The 23,354-nt window shown below is 41.0% G+C and overlaps 1 protein-coding gene across 1 annotated transcript; it reads left to right on the top strand.

Annotated features, from left to right (window-relative positions):
• Window positions 1–2,777: 2,777 nt before the first annotated feature.
• Window positions 2,778–10,265, top strand: LOC137298213 (sodium-dependent phosphate transport protein 2A-like). The gene is made up of 9 exons (XM_067830384.1): window positions 2,778–2,994; window positions 3,088–3,286; window positions 5,480–5,620; window positions 5,871–6,002; window positions 6,204–6,395; window positions 6,636–6,823; window positions 7,117–7,189; window positions 7,556–7,668; window positions 7,864–10,265. Exons 1-9 carry the CDS (start codon window positions 2,917–2,919, stop codon window positions 8,920–8,922), a joined length of 2,175 nt encoding a protein of 724 aa, XP_067686485.1. The 5' UTR covers window positions 2,778–2,916; the 3' UTR covers window positions 8,923–10,265.
• Window positions 10,266–23,354: the final 13,089 nt, after the last annotated feature.

The raw sequence follows: 23,354 nt of genomic DNA, 5'->3' as shown, positions 1-23,354 counted from the left end.
AAACTCGTAATATATTACGGGGTTATGTACTATAAGTATTATTATTCAATGATGATTGTAATTTAGACATTTTACGTGTTGTCAGATATGTCGGAGGATATGTAGACAATATTGTATGTGATTTTCCTGTTTGTGATATCATATATTCACTGAGTAAGTGAGTATGAGTTTAGCGATATTTCAGCAATATCACGGCTAGGGAAACCAGACATTGGCTTTACAAATTATATCCATGTGGGGAATTGAACCAATTTGTATTTATTGTTGAACGCAGGTTACTGGCAACTGCAGTGTTATTTCTCGTTACAAAATAATCTTTGTTGTCCGAATATTCTCCAATTGTAAAAGGTGCATTTTGTCTCATCGCGATGAACGTGTGATTGTTTAGATCTAACGCGTTGTAAACGTCAGAGATATTTCAGACATAGCTGTAGCTTAACGCTTAGTCTCTGAATATATCAGTGTGATTGTAACAAATACACCCAGTTCAACTGAAAAGGAATCCAAGGCAGACCAAAGATTCAGAATCTGATCCTGAGGAAATCTAGACTTCGGTCACAAAGCACTTTGGTATTGGAGAGGTGGCTAATAACCCCCGCCCCTTCCCAGCAACCACCACCACCACACGCACACACACACAGAGACCCAATGCCTCATTTTCTGGGTGTTTTATGCAATGTGTCGGAATATGAACGCATTTTGATTTCGTCAAAGGTGTTCCCGTAACTCCAAAAGTGCAAAGAATTTCCTTGTGGCGGAAATCATTTATAAACATAATTAATTACACGTTATCATACTACCAATCTTATTACACTTCACATTACACTGCAATAACATCACGAGCTGCTGTGAAAATATAAACGTGCATTTGCACTATACAGAGTATATTTAAGTACCAGGTATGCATAACAATTATGTAGAACATTGCAGGGGCGCTTGTAGAACTATCTCTCAGCAAAACAAGCCGAAATCAGCTTATTCCCTACAGGTGTGACTCGTTTATAACAAATGTTAATCAAGGTACATGAAGCCCTTCATCATCCAGCGGAGAAGAGAGCGATGGCACAAAACAACATAATGATTGAAGCGTCGTATAATACCTGACGCAGATATGTTTGTGAGGACTGGAAGTAGGGTCAAGTACTCGGTCCGTAGTCCGTCTCATTGTCCCTGAACTACATCATTTCCACACTGCCTGTTATGCTAGTCCCTTAAATGAAGCAAATCTAAGTCTCCTCGGGTTATGAATCCCCCATCACAGTGGGCCTCCTTTATCATTTACGTTGGTATTCTTCGTTTCTATCCATTTTTTAAATATATATAAGGAGTAAGCGTTTCACAATCACATACCTCTGAGAAAGACTGTCACGGCATTCACTGGTCTGCATCACAGTTCCTGAACTGCATTATTTCTCGTCCGTCTCTCTTATGCAATGCTAATGCCCTAAATGAAACCAATCTAGATTTCCTCAGGTTCTGAATCTCTGGTCTTCCTGGGGCTCCTTTTCAGTGGAAAAGGAATTGTTGGTTTCTATCAAAATTATATGTGTTCGCGGACTAGGCGTTAATCTAGGCAGTCGTTTTCATTTCCTTTTGATAGATACGTTTTGGCTTTGGGTTCGGTGGTGTTATGATACACGACATTCAGACAGGCAAACAGTTTCAGGATACAAAAAATGTTTTGCATTCTGTACGAACGAATTGTAAATAATACTTTCCAACCATGATGGAACGAGCATGACACAATGTGTCACATGTATCACAGAATCGTTTTGATTAACATTTTACATAGAACATACCTGATGTTAATGGACGAACAACATTCATATAAATCGCTACTTGTTAACTACTGGCTTAGTCTTTATTCGTTTTTTGCTCTGAAGAAGCTAATCTAGATTATGATATAAGTCAGTTCTGGTCTTCGTGAAATTAACATCAGTAGGTGAGCTAGTTAGTTTTACGCCGCGTTTAGCAAAATTCCAGCGATATCACGGCCGAGGACACCAGAAATGGGCTCTGTGGGAATGGAACCCGGATCTTCGGCTTGACGGGCGAACACTTTAACCACTTCGCTACACCATCGCCCGTACCATGAAGGAAACGAAGAAACAGATGTGTTGTGTGATTTAAGATATTGGTAGGTTATGTTGGTCTAATTATAGATGTGTATAAAAATAACAAGGAAAAACTATTCACTGGTTGTTAACCAACCGGAAAAGTCCAGTGTTGTAAAACCATGGTGCGCTGTTGTTTCATATGCAGTCTTGCTTTTCACGGCTTGCCGGAAACTATTCTGAGATTATGGCATTATGTTTAATCTTGGGATATACGCAGTGATATTCCCCTCAATATAATAACGCTGAACCATATCACTTCAGCCTGATGGAATTTTACATTGTGAAATATGTTGCAAGTAAACACGTTGACGCAACATAAACAGAAGTTGAAAACAGGTGACGTCACCCTCGCAGAGTAGTCACAACCGTCCAGAACTGGCTTGTACTCGTTTGAATAATCAGAAACTCGTGTGATGAAATCTTGCTCTTGTGTGTAATATATGGTGGTAATTTCGTTAAATATAATCTATAAATATTTTGAACATGAATTTTCAGACATGTAGACTCTTATCTGCTAACAAAGAAGGCGATGACTATTTTACGCGGCCAGACAGCACTCCCTGCTCGTAGTGAGGATATTCATTCACTGAACTTTCACGCATGCGCACAAACTTTGACCGTGTTCAGCGTTAGCCAATCAAATAGCACTCACGCATGTAGCACGAGTGAAATCGTAGTGACTGTCGTGGCGTTATAAATTCACATATTTGCATATTGCCGGCATAGTCAAGAGCAACTGTCAGACCAGAAACAGACACGTGGTGGGAACGTATTTAATTTTCCAATTAACCTTTGGAAAATGACCATTCCCGAAAACCTTACAAGCGTGAAATCTTCAGGAAAGGATCGATATGAACTGATCACTGACCTTAAAAAGGTGAGTTATTTATTATCGATTTTCATAATTTATTCTTCCAAGTAGTGTTTCGTTTATTAAGGGGTTCTTAACGTAATTCATCCTTGGTCTCAGGAAATGCCCTTTCCTCTGGAGAAAAGCAAAAAGGGCGAGGCTGGCGGGGCAGATTCAGGCTTCAGCTCCCGAAACAGTGTCTCAATTCCCAGACATGATGAGGACGAGCAGGATGATGGGGCGAGAGAAACGCCGAGCACTGTCCTCGTGGTAGACGGTGATGCAATGACCAAGGGAAAGCCCATTCGTACCTGTGACGGTGTGTATAGTTGTGTCTACATCGCTGTTGTCATTGTCGTCGTCACACATTCATCTGCTCCAAATAAGTGATAACTGTTCATATTTCCCCAGTGATCAGATAGTTATTCATATTTCCCCACTGATAACCAGATAACCGTCCATATTGGGTACTGATGGGTCTCAATTGGGGAATGACGTAGTATTATATTTACTGGAAAACCGTTTTCATTTTACAGTGAAAAATCTTTGAATAATTAACATCCTGATTGCTTTGAATATATCCGCCTTTATTCGGTTGGGCGATACACTGTGGCGCCATGTGGCTCTCAGTGCCGACTTCCTCTTTACGTGTTTGTCATGACGCAGACTCCGGCTAGCCTATCCTTGGACTCTTGCTATCGATCGTCAGTGAAAACAGGCATATGGGGGATACATGGTACACGAAAGCTGAAATAGGGTATATAGTCAATTACGCTGGCAGACATGGGATGAGCATACCCACCCCCCACCCCCCTCACTCACACACACACACACACACACACATACGACAACAGAAAAAAACTATATATGTTCATATAAGTAATCGGTACATTGATATCGAAGTGTGGCGGTCGCGTTAGAAATACGTGTCATATATCCACGTGTATAGTCTTTTTTGCTTGTACCGTTGTTCTTTCTTGAATGAGTATTATCCCTATCAATACCTGCTTTAGGGTGCTTTCGACACTTCGGTAGCATTGTATTGTACGAGAGCAAACATACAGCCTACAATATTTGCGATGCTCTATTTCTATATGTCTATTTATATACTTTCTTGTTTCAAGCTTCATATGTTATCAGATGAATTTTTTAAGCACACCTCTATTGTGTGGCAAGCTGTCGTTATGGATCGGGTTCCACTGCGTCCATGTGTGTCCGGGTTTGCGCGCGCCGTTAATGAAATAGGCGCAATGTTTGAATGTACGTTCAGTCATGTCCTGGTTTGCCGGCTGTTACCGGATCGCGCCCAACTGATTGCCACTTCTTTAATGGCGGCTTGAAATTGATGAGATGGAAATATATTAATTGCAGAAATAAGTATAGTAGTATAAATTATGATGAATTAAATTCTTGTTTGACCTATATTTTGTAGCACTTCTTACATTTGAAGAAATATTTGTTGAATAACACTGATGAAATTAAAAATTAAAGGGAGAAAGGGATGGAAGGCTGGTGTGGTGCTTGGGTTTGAAAAGGAATGTTTACGGTTATTTCATGGATTTGGGATGATATTTAAATATAAATTTCTTAGCAATATTTTATGTCAGATTATAGAGAATGTGGAAATAGAATAGATAAGCACACTAGTATACTTGAGCTATTTTGTGCAAGGGCTGTTTTTTGGGAGAGGTTCCTTAATACGTCTGTATGTAAAAGTGATGAATTTTGCTTTCTTTTTATTCATTTAGAAAGAAATGTTTCTTTATTGCCTCGTATAATGAATAATATATTTTCAATACGTATATACAGTGGTATCCTGCATGTATGTTCGAAATGAGAACAGCTGGGATTATCAGGAAAATATTATCTTTATTGGATAGGCTTGTGAGGATTACTGCTGTATACCTAATTATCAGTATCTTATTGCCACCGTGTATAACATCCACGAAGATACTCGTAACATACACCTATACACTGTATGTTCATTCTGCAATCGTGCGTAATGCTCAACAAAGAGATAACTCCTTGCTTATCATTACGCGCGTCTACAATTTGCAACGGTAGCATTATCTCACACCGGCTATGAATGCACATGCTCTTGCATTTATTGCACATGTGGATCTCACGTGGTCGTACGATCGTCTTACAAAGCCGTTGTTGGGCATGGCGTTTAGGCCGGGGAGTGCCCGCGTTCACAAAGAGGCTTAGCTATTAATATTCCGGTCAGACTCTTATAATAGTGTACGGTAGGGCATGAATGCGCACACGCGTTAAGCCTTATATCGAGGAATTAACTATTGTACAGGTAATATAACCACTGCTGTATGTATTTTTTATGTACCCGTTTCAGAGCGAAAGAAACTTCGGTATATTTAACCACACTTTTTTTCAGGATCTAATGCAACAACCTGCCTTTTCAGCGTCATTCCACGAATCCAGTTGAGCTGCCGTTGTAATCAGGTCAAATTATTGCACTATGATTGCTTATCATTCAACATTCTTGTGTTAATAGGGGATGAGGACGGATGTCAAGCAAGCCGGATTCCTTTTGGCATCCTGAAGATCGTAGGCATCGTCTGTCTACTGTACTTGTTCATCTGCTCGCTAGATCTCCTTGGCAACGCTTTTCAGCTGCTTGGGGGCAAAGCTGCAGGTAAACTCACACCAATTCTTACATAAGGTAAATGCAGCTCATTAAATTTCAGTATTATTTTTTTAAGGAACAGGTAAAATATTGTATGACGATATATAAAATTTAGTGTATTTAAATGTTTTGATTACGGTTTTAATTTACTATTTTGATTTTGCTATTAGTGTCGAATAACATTAGTTTCGTGTTATGCTGGCAGTGATTTTATTGAATTTTAGTTCAAACAAATAATATATTCCTGCTGCTATTTCAGGACAATGCTTCTCCCAAAGCGACCTTCTGCTGAACCCGATTACCGGGCTGATGATGGGGATTCTGGCCACGGTGTTGTTGCAGAGCTCGTCGACGTCCACGTCTATCATTATCACAATGGTGTCATCAGGAAGTAAGTAGTCCCTGTTGCCAGCGTTTCCTCCATTGCCGAAGTTGATAGTCTCAACCGAAGCCTATGGACTTGTGTTTACGGGGTAAAACTATCAGGCGCATAGCAAGCCATTTTATTTCGTGTAAGCTCTATGGGTTGCAAAGCTATGTATGTAGACTGAATGTTTGCCTAACCTTTTTAGTGAAAAACTGTGTGTTACAGTCATTGACGTTCAACCCGCCATTCCAATCATCATGGGCTGCAACATCGGCACAACAGTGACCAACACTCTGGTGTCCCTGGCCCATTCCAGTAAAGGAAAGGAGTTTGAGAGGGCCTTTTCAGGGGCCACCGTACACGACGTCTTCAACTGGCTCACGGTGTTGATACTGCTGCCGCTAGAGGCTTCCACACGTAAGTGTAGTTCAGAATAATGATTAAGAATAAATTAGTTTATTTTTCTTCTATTTAATATATATACACTGAACAGCAAAAGAAACGCAGGTTTCCCAAAAATGAAATATCTTGAAAGTAAGGTTCATGTTTAGGTCTCCTATGTGAAACTTGACTACAACACAGTTGCGGTTCTTTTGCAGTTCAGTATATTTTAAACTATACATGAGCATATAGTTATCTCTTTGATGATGGTTACAGATATGTTGTACCGCTTGACTGACGTCATTGTCTCCAGCGGGGACTTCAGCAGCATGAAGAGCAAAAAACAGGATCTGCTGAAAAAACTCACGAAGCCGCTTACCAAGATGGTTGTCCAGATTGACAAGAAGGTGATCACGCAGATTGCTGAGAACGACCCTGAGGCTAATGGCAAGAGGATACTCAAGGTAAGAATCTTAAACGCACCTTCAGTGTTTGTTGGTTAACGGACATCCCAGTAATGTACTTGGTGTCTGGACCAGAAAATACAATGATTGTTCCCATGAATCACGTACCAAAAGGACTATTCTCGTGGTCATCTGGGGCACCAAGTTTGACCTTCTATCCTTGATTCGTCACACCTGACACTGGCGATGATTAAAGACATGTATATTTATAAACTTGAAAGAAGCTACAAATGTATCAGGTTTTTTTATGTAGCAAAATTACCATTTGTACATTTGATGCATGTTTATTTCAGACTTTCTGTACTCGCGAGGTCCTCGTCAACGTCACCGAGGGAAGCAACGTCACAGAGACCTGCGACGATAAATGTAAGTTCTGAAGTCATGCCTCTTTAAATAATATTTCAAGACAGTTGTTCTGTGGCGACTATTGACCATTCTTCTGTACATACAAATTCTTTCATCGTGTAAGCAGTGGTAACTGAGTGGGTCAGAAGGCTGACTTTGTGTGCTGATGATTATGTACCTGCCTCAGAGAGTTTGTGTTCCTGGATGGAGCTCAACCAAACAAAAGTACTAGAGTCAGTACTCTACTTAGATAATATACATTGTAACCCTAAATGTAATATTAGTTAAATACTTCCATATCAGATTTTTTCGGAAGGTGATCTTGTCATTTTATCTGATCCATATATTGTTAGAGGTGATTTTGACTTTGATAGTTTTGTTTTACAGTCCATGCTGTGATTAACCATTTCCACGGCTCCCTGAACGACACAATGGCCGGCGTTGTCCTCCTCGTCTTCTCCATCATATTACTAACAATATGTCTCATCTGTATTGTCAAGGTAAGACTAAATACCACTCATCTGGTACAAACTCACTGTGTTTCAAGATCGCTTTTCGATTTAGTGGAATCGCATTGTCTATGAACGTCATCAAAAGATTAATCAATGTTCCCACATCATTTCGTTAAATATGTTTTTTTTATTTTTTCCAAACAAAATGTCTGGATTGTACAAAGTCCCTCCTTCATGTTTCAGCTTCTCAATTCCATGCTGAAAGATAAGATTACAGTCTGGCTAAAGAAGGTCATCAACGCCAAGCTGCCATACCCAGTCGCTTGGCTAACCGGCTACCTCGTTATTCTGATTGGAGCAGGCCTCACGATTCTCGTCCAATCAAGTTCCGTATTCACATCTGCTCTCACCCCATTGGTCGGCGTTGGGTGTCTGAAACTTCGCAGGATGTATCCACTGACGCTAGGTTCTAACATAGGAACCACCGCAACTGGCATTCTTGCTGCATTAGCTGCACCTTCCAACAAACTAGGCGTAGCACTGCAACTGGCTCTTTGTCATCTGTTTTTCAACATCTGCGGTATTGCGTTATTCTATCCCATACACCCAATGCGAAAACTCCCGATCAACGCAGCCAAATTTTTAGGAAAAACAACAAACAAGTATAGGTGGTTTGCTGTTTTTTATTTAGTTGTTTTATTTTTCCTTATGCCAGGATTTTTCTTTGCATTATCCATGGCGGGTACCATTCCGTTTGTAATAGGTGTAACCATTATTGGATCAGTAGGGTTGTTCGTTGTTGTTGTAAATGTTATTCAGAGTAAACGTAAAACCATTTTGCCAAAATGTCTCCAAACATGGGAATGGCTTCCAATATATTTGAGATCTTTAGAACCTTTAGATAAAATTATCAAAAAAATAATCCGCGTATTTTCAAGATGTTCCGGAAGGACATGTTGTTTGAAAAATGAGGGCGATGTTGAAAATCAGAGTGTAAGTGAGGTCTCAACTGACGACGATGAGGACGATTTTGATGATGATAACGATGCTGTCGAGGACGACGAATGCACTGCATTATTCGGTAAACTGTGTTGCGCCAACAAGAAGACCCACATACCTGCCAGTCAAGAAGATGAGGGATTTGACGAACCAGTTAAACAGAACATTCACCAAATCAGCCATTTACGTCAACCTATATATACGCCACCGGGTAGAAAGAAGAACATGGGAAGACTATGCTTTAATCAAACGAACAGTTCACCTTCATCTACCCCCTTATTGCAGGAAGTTACTAAAGTTTAGTCAAATGTTTCATCTTGGTAACAGTGAGCGTGATTTCACTCTGCTCCCAATCTAATGAGATGAGCTTGGAAGGTCAAACAGGGTTGGGGCAGGGGTGAGATAATGAAAGATAACTTGGAGTTCAGCTTTAATTTCCGGACCAATGGGATGGGAACTATATGTGCAAAACAGGTAGTAAGCTATATTAGCTAAGGTTAAATATTAGTCGTTCATGCTGAACATTTTTGTTCCATATATTATGGGGTATAATTGATTAAATCGACTTTCAATGACACTTCGGCTTTGTATGGTAGTGAAAGTAACACTCATAATTCGTATTATTTTTGCAAGTGGGATTTTGATATTTGTCAGTTGAAGCTTTCTATATTTAGTTTCGACGTATCCTCTCCAAGCTCAGTCTCATTTAGCTCTCGCCACATTTCGCAAATCATTCCCAGATGTATTTTAAGTCTAGATCCACATATCAGTGCTGAGTAATTTTAAGTTTTTTGTTCAAAGGAACTGAACACCCGACAGAAAGCATATGGGTGCAATAACGAGTTAAGGAACAACTGCGTGTTATATATGAAGGCTTCTTGACCTTGTAATATATTCACTTGTTGTTTACATGTTCTGTCCATGAAAACAGCATTATTTAATACCATCAGCGAGCATGAGGAGTGTTTGCCGAACATAGTCAAACCAACGATCAATGTTGAACATGGTGAATCTCACTTTTTACAAGCCATTAGTCATTTTAAGTTGTTCTTTGTTCATAATGAAATCAATTTATATGGCTACGAATCTCATTTGATCTCTTGCCAGAGGCTAATGCATTGTATATCTGTATAGTATATTATTTTTTCTACCGCTTAAATGAATTTGGCTCCGGACATGTAGTGTTAGCTTTGTAAATATTTAAATATTAAAAGATACTGATCGCTGGTATTTGCGGTTACTGTTTTATATACAAATATCTATTTTTGAAGTACTTTTTCATTTTATATAATTTGGACTTTTCAAAAATGGAACGGTTTCTGAAAATCTCATTGCAGTAGTATTTGGACCAGTTATATTTGCCAAACATCTCTGGTGTCATTGTGATAAATGAAAACCTCGCATTAAATCACGGTCTTGTGATGAAAAGATGCCGGGTATTTAATTCTGACTTTTCACGTGTGTGACAATCTCTTGAACTGCTGACAAGATGAATAGTATGGACCGAATACGGATCGTGTGAATATGGACGTTTTAAGTATGTATGTATTTATGTATATATGTCAGAAAATGATTATGCATGTGTGTGGTGAGTGCCTGCGTTTGTGTGTGAAGAGAACATGGACAAAATAAAATTTAAAACGAAATCTGTTATTTGTTGTGTTTTCTCATAGTGACCATTTTCAGTACGACGTGTTAATGTTGTTTGTATGTTCAAGGATGTTTTTAAATTTTTATAATTTTATGGAGGATAGACGACTAGCTTAGTGCTAAAGGAGCTTCGAAAATCAAGGCCCTTGAAGGTTGATTGCGGACGACGCTACTTATATTACTATCCTCTGTCATAGGATATTGTCGCCCTTTACCGATATTTTTTCAACTCCCTCGGGATCATACAGCCATGCTGTCTGTTAGGCCCAATGAACTAAACACTCACATTGCCCGCCCATGCTAGCTATTCTCGAAACGTTCGTAGCCCTATTCTTAAGACACTGGTTACGATCATAGTTGAGAATTCTTACGGCTACGAATGTTTCGAGAATACGGGCCCAGGTTCCAAGTCTTCATAGATGTATGACATGGCTGGTGGGGAAACACGTGCGTAACTACATGCCAAGCGTCATTTCATTCGACGTTGCAATAAGAGCCTGGGGGTCGAGTCAAATGTCATGTAGGCATATCGCCACCCTCTGGCACTCTGGCACTGACAACATGGTCCATCATTATGAAGGTGACAGTTGGTAACCCTTTCAATGCCTTGTCATTTATTTTTATTTATTTATTTATTTCTATTTTTTTTTTTTTTTTTTTTTTTTTTTTTGTCGTAGTCATTATCTTCAAGTCCGCAATGTACCTGAAATATTTTTAGGCTGAAGTGGAAGTGAACCCATGCTAACACCCTTGTGTCTCTACTGATTTGTTAAAGCAACCGGTGTATCAGATATTATATATTATTTCAAGCTGTGTTGGGGGCGATGGGGTACGTACAATCCCAACCAAAAACGTTAAACCTAACATAATGTGTAAAGAATTAACAGCAAATGTGAAAAAATGTCTTAACACTACCTGTAAAAACCTATCACAAAATGTAAATGCAATTTTTAACGTTATTTGTAAAGGATTAACGGAATCTGTAAAATAAGCTTTGTTGTATGTCTTGGCAACTGAAATTCAGCTTTTTATAAACTTACTTTATTGTTTGCCAAAATACCTGAAATATTTTAATTCTGACAAAATTATCTTCATTCCTAACTTAAATGAAATCTGATCTTTTGGGTCATTTAACATCAATGTAATTGTTGCTGAGTAATATAGAGTAATATGCAGATGCTGAAATTCATTTTCAGTCACGTTGTTGAACAACGCGTGTGATCCATATGCCCTACAACTCCCCCTTGACTACTGGCCATGAAAACCACGCAATCTTGAAGCGTATACATAAAGGCAGTCTGTGATCAAACTGCTATCCTTGGGCAAGTTGCCAAATGGAGGGAACACGATACCTGTCTATCTGCGGGGACAGCGTTATATAAGTGAAGCAAAAAATACTGTTTAAAGTCTGAATTAGCATTTATGACGACAATATGTATATTAAGAGGTCTCTGTGCCCAAATACATTCGAACATGTACCAACACCCCTACCTTTAATAAAAGGCGACCAACTTTGCCGTAAGACGCGACTGAAAGGATGGGGTGATCGGGCTCGCTGACTTGGTTGACACATGTCAGTGATTCACAACTGGTTCCCAACTAGCCCGCCTCCCCCACCCCCTCCACCCACACACCGGTCCAAAAAAAAAGAGGATTAACAAACAGAAATCGTTTTTCCAACAATATGACTGGAAATGCATTGTAAAGCGGGCTTTGCATTTGCCGCAATATATGGAAGAGTCGTGGGGTCTAAATTTATAGTTACGCAAATCAAAGGTCCTTAAGTAAGTTCGTAAAGAGTGACATGAGACAGGAGTCATTAGTGCATGTCATCAGTAGCGAGTGTGACCACCCTGAGCATCCATACACGCCATCACACGTTTCCTCATTGACGTCGTCTGTCGTCGGGTGACGTCAGCAGGAAGTCCAAGAGAGCGTGTTCAAAGTTCCTGTCAGTTCGCTGGACATGGAGCACGCTGTCTCAACTGACGGCCAAGATGACCCCAGATATGTGCAATGGGGTTCGTGTCTGGAGAACGCACTGGCTAAAGCAGTACGTTCACGTTAACGTTGTGCAGGCGTTCTGACGTTGACGCCTTGCGTTGTTGTTCTGTAGAATGACTCCTTTTGGCTGTTGTCCAATAGAGGAACCACAAAAGGTCTCAACACCTCGTCCCTGTGTCACTTGGCATTCAGTGTTGCTGCAGCAGGAGGTGCAAATTACGTTTTTCAAGTATGGAAAAATGCACCGGTCGTACGAAAGTTTTCGGACAACTTCGTTGTTATCGGGTCCACGTTGCGTTTGGGCGAACGTTTTCTGATTGGGTTCAAACCTGTATTAGCGTTTGTGTATTTCATACAACACTAACGGCGTTGGAGAGTAACAAACATCCAAGTCACTTAGATTAGAGTGATTAACCGATTGATTTTGTCTCCTTTAACAACCTTCATAATGAGTGAGTGAGGAAGGTTTTACGCAGGTTTTTCGCAGAGACGCCAGAAACGGGCTTCGCACAATGTACCGAAACAGGGAATCAAACTCGCGTCTACTACGTGACGAGGGAACGCATTAACAACTGGGCTACCCCATCGCCCTTCAAACAGCAGATAATAGGAAGATAAAAATAGAAAACGACAAATTTACCACCGTTGTCAATTCGTTAATAATTTCATTTCTGAAAGGAACCGCAATCCTATGCGCTGTGATGTTGATTTTCCATTGTGGAACGACAGTCTTTAAGAATGTCGCTGGGCTCACCCTAGACACGACCTGCCTCTATATGTACCTCGTTTGGTGGGCGTTCGTAGCTCGTGTGTATTATAAGATTCCAATAAAGACATTGAGGAAACGAGAACGACTTCTGGCATGTGAATGAAATAGATGTGTTCTGTCCTAGCTAAAGTCTGACGCCTCTGCAATCATTCTTAATCCCCTCGTCGCCTACTCCGTTTGGCAAAGGATCAGAGCCAGTTTCAGATGCAGCTTGTCGTGACGTTAAATGGGACTAACGTCACATTCAAGAACGTTGAACTTACATAGCGATTGTTTGTTTGTTGTTTAACTCTGCGTTTAGAAATGCATGTGCTGTATGACGACGCGTTGTAATTAATCCAGTCTGGACCCGAAAATTCAGTGGTTGACATCAGTAGCATCGATTTTTGCATGTGGGTCACGACAACATAGTATTACATGTGGGTCACGACAACATAGTATTGCATGTGGGTCACGACAACATAGTATTGCATGTGGGTCACGACAACATAGTATTGCATGTGGGTCACGACAACATAGTATTGCATGTGGGTCACGACAACATAGTATTGCATGTGGGTCACGACAACATAGTATTACATCATGACAACCCGATCCCGTTTGTGACCCGTGAAGGTTCCGGGGTAGAATGGGCCTTCAGCAACCCACGCTTGCCATAAAATGCTACTATGCTTTTCGTAAGAGGCGACTAAAGCGATCGGGTGGTCAGGATCGCTGACTTGGTTGACACATGTCATCGGTTCCCAATTGCGCAGATCGATGCTCATGTTGTTGATCACTGGACTGTCTGGTCCAGACTCGATTATTTACAGACCGCCACCATATAGCTGGAATATTGCTGAGTGCGACGTAAAACTAAACTCACTCACTCTTGTCCGACCAGTCGTGTGTGTGTGCCATGTGTTCATAACGCCATATATTGACACGGTGAACTGTTCACCTCAATATACATGCCTTTCATAACAGGGTATGCCCACATGTGTGAAACTACCATGGAAATTGTCTACTATGTCTCAATATAGCTGTGATGGCCGCATGGTCGTAACAGCCGTACAAATGGCACATTGACATCTCAAGTTAATTCAAAGTCTGGAAATAGATGGTGCTATATTGGCTCACTGCCTGTATGGTGATATCGACCGAGGTGACGAAACCACAAATTGGCTGTCCTCGTATCTTAGAGTTATATATAGAACTAAACCCATGACTTGGTAATTGTTTTGTGGGGAGCCCACTCGAATGATATATCAGACTGAGTCTAGATTTCCTGTTAGTTTTAAGTAGAGTGAGTGAGTGAGTGATTGAGCGAGTGCGTGAGTACCGTTTTGCTCAGCTTTCAGCAAAATTCCAGAAATGTGCTTCACGGATTGTAAATACATAATTCTGATAGAGACATTAAAAACCTTCATTTAAATTGAGAAAGAGCCAAAGTGAAGTGAAGATTCTGAAGAAAATCAAGACTTCATGACAGAAGGGGTTGTTAGACAGGGAAAATAGTGTGTGTGTGTGTGTGTGTGTGTGTGTGTGTGTGTGTGTGTGTGTGTGTGTGGTGTGTGTGTGTGTGTGTGTGCGCGCGCGTGCGTGCGTGTGTGTGCGTGTGTGTGTGTGCGTGTGTGTGTGTGTGTGTATTTTGTACGAATCCAAACGACCACGATTTAATGTGTGACGTTTTAGCTCTCACGGTTAAACCTAATCGATAACATCTCAGACAATCCTACTCGCGTCGAGGAAGGCAATCACTTTTTCATCAATCCTCGCCAAAGATAAACAGATACAAACATCAAGTAACATAAATAGATGTGTAATCCAAAATGTGTCACAGCAACCTGTGTTAGCTGATTTCTTCAAAGACGGTTAAACACATTCCACGACGTTACATATTGCGTCACATCTTGACTTAACGTGACTTGGAAGCACATGTTTGTATTCCCACGTCGAATTTAGCCCTACACTGCCCAAGTAAATAGCGGAAATACATTATTTAGGTTTACAAAGAGATCTTTATTAAAACGACTTAATTGTTGCGACAAGAAATAAACAGACTTGCTTGACGCCTTCCTATTCTAAAAATACGCCCCTCTGAATAGCATCGTATTCATATTTAAAGGCGTGAATCGACCTGCACCAAAAGGCTGGAAGACCGAAAGTACCACGTGACCTCAGTAATGGAATTCATTTTCTGTACACGAAGCTTGTGGTCTAACTGTCATATGTTTACAAAGTCGTACTGAAAGTGAACTGACTTTAATGTCAACCGATACAGAGTGAGGTAATATTGTTTTAATAAGAGTATCAGGGCGAGGGCGCACTCATACTGGGAACAAACCCAGACATTCTAGGACGACAAGCGGCGCTCTAACGACTGGGCTACCCCGTAATCAATCAATGTGCTTTTGGAATAAGTGTGACCTGTATTCTCTTATGTTTGCCATTTATGTTATGTTTTGTTTATTTTTTTTATTTCACACTCAGCAGTATTCCAACGGTATGGCGATGGTCTGTACGTAATCTGGACCAGACATACCAGTGATCAACAGTATGATCATCGATCAACGCAAACCAATATTGTACGCATTGGTGGTAGAAAGTGGCCCAAATTCACATGACAGCAGCGTCAAGATGTACTTGGTATGCATGTGAGTGTGTGTGAGTGCGTGTGAGTGCGTGTGAGAGTCAGAGAATGTGGGTGTGCGTTCCGTGCGTGCGTGCTTAGGTAGGTAGATGGGTAAGATAGGTAGGGTAGTGGGTAGTAATAATAAACAGCAGAGTAAGTGAGTATGGTTTTGGGCCACTTTCAGCAATATTCCAGCATATATCACAACGGAGAACACCAGAAATGGCCTTCACAAACTGTATCCATATGGGGAAAATAAATAGAATTAATGGTAGCTGTTATGGAAACGCCAGAGGTTGTGGACATAACAACAGTAAAAACACCAGTAGCTGAAAAAGTATAACAGGGAACCCCCCAATAGACATGCTCAATCTCCGCGAATCCTGCACCAGAATTCCAATCACATCTCAGAATAATGACTCGCACCAATTGAAAATTCATCGGAACTCGGAACCAGGCAGATATCAGAGTCCTTCTTTGAGTAATAACAAATTATTGCGCCCATTGCCTGTTTCTATTTCCATTATTGTAAACCTGTTGATTTTTTTCAAAATGTCAATGCCATTGTATAAGCGTATGACCCTCGGTGCGTGGCTGTCACCGATTAGGGTGTCCGTTCAATAACAGGACTAGGATGACTGCAAAACAATAACACCTGCATACATTGCTCCACATATTCTCCCTGACTAATAGCCCACAGAAATGAGCGTTGGCATTTAGGAACATCGTTAGTGTCGCTTTGTTTCTCCCCAGCCGTCGGCATGGAGGATGTTAACCCTTTGTGCTATCTTAATTGGGCACGAGTTACTGATGTGTAATGTTATCTGCCTTGGTCCTGCCGTTCATCATCCGATAGCTGGTGTGTCTCTCAGTGATTTATCCACATCGAGCTGCAAGTGAGTGAGTGATTGAGTGAGTGATTGAGTAGGGTTTTACGTCGCTCTTAGCAATATTTCAGGAACATCAAGGCAAGGGACATCAGAAATTGGCTCCACACATTGTACCCACGTGGGGAATCGCACCCGCGTTTTCGGCGACAGGAGCGAGCGCTTTAACCACTACACTACCATACCGCTCTTCGGAAATGAGACATCGTGTTACAGATAGTAGTGAGTAGGTTGTATAGGCAGCTTTTCGCAATAGTCCAGCATTATCAAGGCAGGGGACACCAGAAATGGTCTTCACACATCGTAACCATGTTTAACGACAATACCTTTTTAGTCCGAAAGGGAATTTGTTGTACAATGGAATTAAACCCGGTTTTTTTTGCGTTGCGAGCGAACGATAACAAGTATTCAAGAGAAAGTTCTAAATGCCACCCAAAGCAGTCGCCCTTTAGTAGTAGTAGTAGTAGTAGTAGTAGTAGTAGTAGTAGTAGTAGTAGTAGTAGTAGTAGTAGTAGTAGTAGTAGTAGTGGTGGTGCATGACGTTAGGCATCAGGTTGCCAGGCACGCTCTGCATTTGTGCAGATCGATGCTCGTGAAGTCGGTCAGTGAACTGCGTGGTGTAAAAGTCGATTTTTATAGTCATTGACTTGGAATAATAGTGACGGAAAATAAAGCTATTTCTTGAAGAAAGTAGTGACAGTAATACTAGAGAAAGCATGAATAAAAAAGTCACGTCACCATTTTGTTGAGTGAGTGGAAGTACATGACAAATACGAAAACAACATACATGAAACTGCATTGAATGTGTTAGCCATCAGAAACACGTTTTCCCATACACGATGAAAGACTTGTGTTGTCACTGTCCGGGGGTGACGATGCCTGTGTGGCATTTGATACACACCCAAAGACCTTGTAACGTCACGGGAACATGGCAGTGTTAGAATACCCGTGTATCTCTTCAATCTTCTTCCGTTGTGACAAGCCAACGACCTTCTGTTAGAAGAAAACTATAGATCTTTACAACACTATGAAATCTGACAAAAGGACCTTAGACACTTAATTATTGGAACCCTTGGCCATGGCTCCATGTCCACCTCTCCCGAACGTGTCATCAAATGTCCGAAATGTCATCAAATGTTTTTTTGACAAGAAGGTGACTTATGTTGTTGTTTTTTTAAAACTAATCTGTGAAACCAAAGTACCTCTGATCCGAAATATACTCATTCCAGCTAAATGTGTTAATACACCTACGTGAAGTATTGATCTTATATCAGACAAAATATTTGATTATTTGAGGATTATTTTCTCCAAGTTCAGTAATAGAATAGCGTCTTGAAAAGTCGTTTTAAAAGTGGGGTAACCCATTTACTTTAAAAAATACATTTTCAGTTCCTTTCCCTCAATAATGGACAATTCCTTTTGTTAAAACTCGGTAAAACGGTAATAAGAGGGGACTGAAATAAAGTGACCTCCACAACATTTCAAATACTAAAATTTGTGTTAACCTCGTGAGTGGGTGTGTGAGTTTTACGCCGCTTTTTGAGATTCAAGCAAAAACATCACGGCGGAGGACACCAGAAATAGGCTTTACACTTTCTGCTCATGTGGGGAATCGAGCCCAGGTGTTCGGCGTGATGAACGAAAGCATTAACCACTGTACTACTCCATCGCCCCGATTCAATAATGAAGCGATCCATATGTGGCTATGTTAGGTTTAATGAATTCAATCTCATATCGGATCGCCCACACGGACCCGTTACAGGAAATATATGATTTGTGATCCTTATCCATGATTTCAAGACCATTATGATACGACAATGGTAAACCCACAACGGAAAGTGTTTCTCGACGTCGTTGACGTCACGACAGAAAAAAGGAGAACCAATATAGCTCTTCCAGGCTTAGAAGCACTTCTCCAGAAATGTCAATATGAATTGCGTCAGATAAGATACAATTCTGTACGTCTTTGATAAATACCAGTACAGATTATGTGTGTTATGTTTTGTGCAGGGCGGCAGTATGGACGTACATTGTAATGCTGCGTATAGATAACCGGGGGCAGGCCTAAAGGGCAGCTTGACGGGAGTCTGTAACCAGTAACCCCTTTCTCGCGATCACTAGGTGACTCCCCTGACAGATATTACAGTATGTGGAAAAGTCAACTGATAGATATATTTCCCATCATCTAGGACAGAAATACATGTACGTGTAATGGGTTGACGATGTTTTTATGTGATCCACAATTCAGTCCATTCTCGAGTTGGCACACACATTCATAACCCGTCACTGTCTCTATGGCGATGACCGGAGATATGTACACTGTGGTATAGATGTGAATGAGTTGGGCTTGACTCCGCTTTGGTATCCATGTCACCTGGATGCAACAGCACATCTTGATGATGATGATGATGATGATGATGGCGGTGGTGGTGGCGGTGGTGATGATGATCATGGGATATTTAAATAGCACACATATCCACGCAACTAGAGTGTTCCCTTAATCTGCGTTCGCAACTCCTGTGGAGTATTCAACTCATGCAGCCTGTTAAGCGCAACCTCACCCAACTCACCCCCACAAGTCACACATTTCCAGCTGGGTGAACTGAGGCACAGAGTCAAAGTATTTTGCTGAATGATACTGCACGTTACTAAACCTACATCAAGGTGTCTGCACGTGCTCGTAAGTGTGTCCACCATCTGGCCACCTATCGTCGGATGATAAGAGTTCTTTTAGGTGCACAAGGTTGTCCACTGCACACTAAGGGTAGTAATAACACTGAAAATGCCTGCAAATACTGTTAACTCTAAAGTTTTTACACCCAGGCATGTTTAGGGATCGATCAAGCTCTTAGAGAGCTCGCCCACCTTGACAAAACAATTTTGAATGCAGTTTTATATCACATTTCAGAGACTGCACTTGATTTCAGTGAAGTCTCAATACAGGGATGCCCTTCAAACACCAGTCACACGAGCCTTTAAAGCAGTACACTACATACAATTCTTCCTCCTCCTCTTCCTCGCTGTAGGGCGAGGGGTAGAGCAGCGGTCAAAGCGTTCGCTCGTCATCCCGAAGACCCGGGTTCGATTCCCCACATGGATATAATTTGTGAAGCGCATTTCTGGTGCCCCCCGCCGTGATATTGCTGGAACATTGCAAAAGCTAAACTCACTCACCCGTGCAAGTGAAATCTCCTACAGACGGCAGAAAACCATGCTTCCTCATTCTTTCTGCTCCTGATCACCATCTTCATCATCATAATCAGCAGCATCATTCGTTTATTTCGCCTAAACACATATCAATCTTGACAAACCCTGTTCACGAGGAAGATTATTTCTGGCTTTTGTTAACTACAAAAGTTTAAGTTGTGTTCCTTGTAGCAAATGTGTCATTAAGAAAGTAAAAGATATTGGATTTACAAGATTGAATGATGAAGCCAAGGAGGAAACAGATGATAAAGAGAAATTACGGGAAATTGAGACAATGTATTCCATGCCTTTAGAAATGTTTCATCTGTATGGATATGTATTACTTGCTTAAGCTTTGGCATGTAAAATGCAATACACACATGGCCCTGGGTCCCGTTTCTCGAAACTCTAGTATGAATACGATCTCGTATCTTTTCTCGTAACATTCGTACCTCCTATGTTACGCTGTAAGAGGTACGAATGCTACGAGAAAAGTTACGAGATCTTGGGCCCACGAGAATTTTGTGAAACGGGGCTCTGGCTAGAATGACGGCAGATCATCCTTATCCGAAAGTTAAGTAACACCTGATCGATATCACTTCATGTATTTAGTTAGTGTCGTGTAGCACACTGCTAAGATATAAACAGAAGAGATCAAGCCAAGCATTCGTTAACAGGTAGTTGCTCAGACCTCATTTCAACCAATGCTGAGTCCCATGAAACGCACCATGCTGTTTTGTTATTGTGGAATTTTGTAGTGAATCATTGTCAAATACAGTAGGTCTGAAGGAAAAAAAATGCAGGAATAAAATACTATTTATAAAATAAAGCAACAAATCTTGAAATGATTGTAGTTAATGTCAGTGAAGGTTTCTGGAACTGCTGAACGCTAGGGTCACGTGACCTCATTAGGTTGCTCAATCTCTGCTGACACGATTCATGGCTGCACGAAAAGTTGTGTTCATTAGCTACTACACGATTATACAATTGCCACCATTGACAACATTGGGTGTCACTGAGCACAGCGATATCCACTGTAAGCCTCAAAACACCCTTTGCTTGCATAGAACTGAGGGAGAAATTGATCTGTTCAGTTCGCTGGTATTTCAAAGACTGGACTAAGTTACGTTTTTCACTCTTGCAAAGTCTCAGGGATCACCATAGATTATTACCAATCTATATTATCACCACGTCAAAATGGTCTCTGAGACGTCTATTTGCATCTAGTCAACTTGCAACATATTTTCTCGTGTTTTCGGAAGCCATCGTGAACTACCGTTGCACGTATTTATGAAGGTATCATGTCCCGGTCGTATATTGCGTTATATCTACATGAGTGCGTGCGTGAGATTTATTTCGTCAGTGTCAAAATAAGTATTATGTATCGCTCGTGTTATATATACCACGTCAATTGGACAATGGTCTTTCTGTTAAGATAAATAAATGACTAGTCTCTCGCAGCTCTAACGGTAAACACTGCACCTGAAATGTCAAACATTCACCCTCCAGACAACCACTCTAATCACTCCCTAGACACCTTAAACAGAAAACCACGTGACCAACCTTTAATCTTTAAGCATTAACACTGTTTTCTATATTTTCGAGGAAATAATGGCCATGTTGGCACCGATTCGGTCACTATTGATTTCATCAGGTCCCTGGGGGAGAGGGCGCACTGTAGAAGGGCAGGTCGCGTATTTGCGTTCCACTGCAGGCCAGACTACCGGCAGGGGGATGATACCCAATCTCATTTCAAAGGCTGACTTCACTGGTCAGTTTGACATAGACTTGGCAAATATATGTACATGTCAGGGGATGTATCATGACGAAATTTGTTTTAAAGGCAGTGCTTTGATTTTCTGTTTATTACCTTATATTGGAAGTAATCTTATTTTGAAATTGTTGTTAAAACTGTTTCCAGGTAGGGTTAGTAACATTCGTTACTACTCGTGTCATTCCGACTAGCCGGATAGCGTCTTCTTGTAGGTCACGGAAAGAGACGAGTAGTTACGAATGGGCGCGTGAAGAATCTGCTGAAGTTTAAGTCCGCTATTTCATTTTCAAATTATTATCTCATTTTGAAAGTAAACTTATTTTGAAATTGTTGATAACTGCTTATAGACTACATAGATGTTAAGGGAACGTTGGGGAACCATCGGATAAGTTAGACCTGGGATAGGCAATTCTAGGATCAGCCAATTATGGAACGAACATGACTCGATCAGCATATACATGAATAAACAAACACCGGGAGTATCAGTGCCGAGATAGCATAACCTTATACTGGAATAATCAATACTCGGATAGGCAAATAGTAGCAAAGGCAAACAGTGCTATAAGAAATACTGTGACGAGCAATGCATCTGTAAGCCAATACTGGGATAAGCAAAGCTTGGATAAGCAAATGTAGGATAAGCAATGTTTGAATGCTAGGCATACAGATCAAGCAGTCCCTGTTCGATAAGCCAATATTAGGGTAATCAATACTTGGATATTCAATACTAGGATAAGCAAATACTTGGAAAAGCAAATACTGGGATATTCACTGTAGTGACAGGCCACGCGTAACTAAGTCAAACTGGGTTATCCAATACTTGGATAAGCCCATATTAGGTGTTTCCGAATTCAAATAGTAGGATAACCAACACGGGGATACTCAATACCGGGATAATCAATGCACGGATAAGCAAATGACTAAGCCAATACTAGGAAAGACAAATTGTGGACAAGCAATACTTGCATAAGTCAATACTGTGATAAGCAATACCGAAGTACTGATCGCACTGATCGGGTTAACAGTTGGGTAAGTATTTCTGTAAGTAAACAAGGTGATAAGCAGGATGAAAATTCCCGAAGGATCCTTGAGACGGCCATTTCGTCAAGGTCGATACCTTGCGAGACAGGAATGTTTTGCAAGTTATAACTTTTCGACTGCGGTTGACAGTGATTAATGGGCTTATGAAGGCTGAATACCTCGGGGAATTTTGCGGCGGTTCGATTACTTTTTAAAACCCGTCATATTGATCATTTGTTCCTTTAGAACTGGGCAGATTTCGATTTTGAGGATTCTAATTTGGTGATCGTTTTATGGAAAGAGAAACTGGTCCGGTAGCTATCTACCAGCGGCCCTAAGTGAATTTTGAGAGGTCGAATTTAGTTTTACGCCGCACTTAGCAATATTCGAGCTATAAGGCGGCAGTCTGTAACAATCAAGCCTGGACCAGACAATCCAGTGATCAACATCATCAGCATAGATCTGCGCAATTGGGAACCGATGACATGTGTCAGCCAAGTCAGCAAGCCTGACCACCCGATCCCGTTAGTCGCCTTTTACAACAAGTCGCCTTTTATGGCAAGCATATGAAATAGAAGACCTATTCTACCCCGGATCGTTACGGGTGTCCAGCGCTCTTCGGATTTAATGTTTTTGCAAAGGACAAAATGTTCGACCAGGTGAGCAGTACTCTGCCGATGGACATCATCAAGACGCCCAAGAATGTCGCCTATGTAAGGAGTAGAACCCGTTACTATTTTACTCGCAAATAGTTTCAGACTCTCCGTCGTATGCAACATAGCATGGTGATTAGAGCATTCGCTCGTGTGGATGTAGTCCCCCGCCGTGATA

Source organism: Haliotis asinina, chromosome 10, assembly GCF_037392515.1.
Source record: "Haliotis asinina isolate JCU_RB_2024 chromosome 10, JCU_Hal_asi_v2, whole genome shotgun sequence".
Lineage (NCBI taxonomy): Eukaryota > Metazoa > Mollusca > Gastropoda > Lepetellida > Haliotidae > Haliotis > Haliotis asinina.
Note: the sequence above shows the minus strand (reverse complement) of the source record. Positions and strands in the feature narration are given on the sequence as shown.

Coding starts and splice junctions, on each gene's coding strand:
- LOC137298213 (XM_067830384.1), top strand. CDS start 2,917: ATGACCATTCCCGAAAACCTTACAAGCGTGAAATCTTCAGGAAAGGAT. Junction 6,003..6,203: donor CACAATGGTGTCATCAGGAA/GTAAGTAGTCCC, acceptor TGTGTGTTACAG/TCATTGACGTTCAACCCGCC. Junction 6,824..7,116: donor ATGGCAAGAGGATACTCAAG/GTAAGAATCTTA, acceptor TGTTTATTTCAG/ACTTTCTGTACTCGCGAGGT.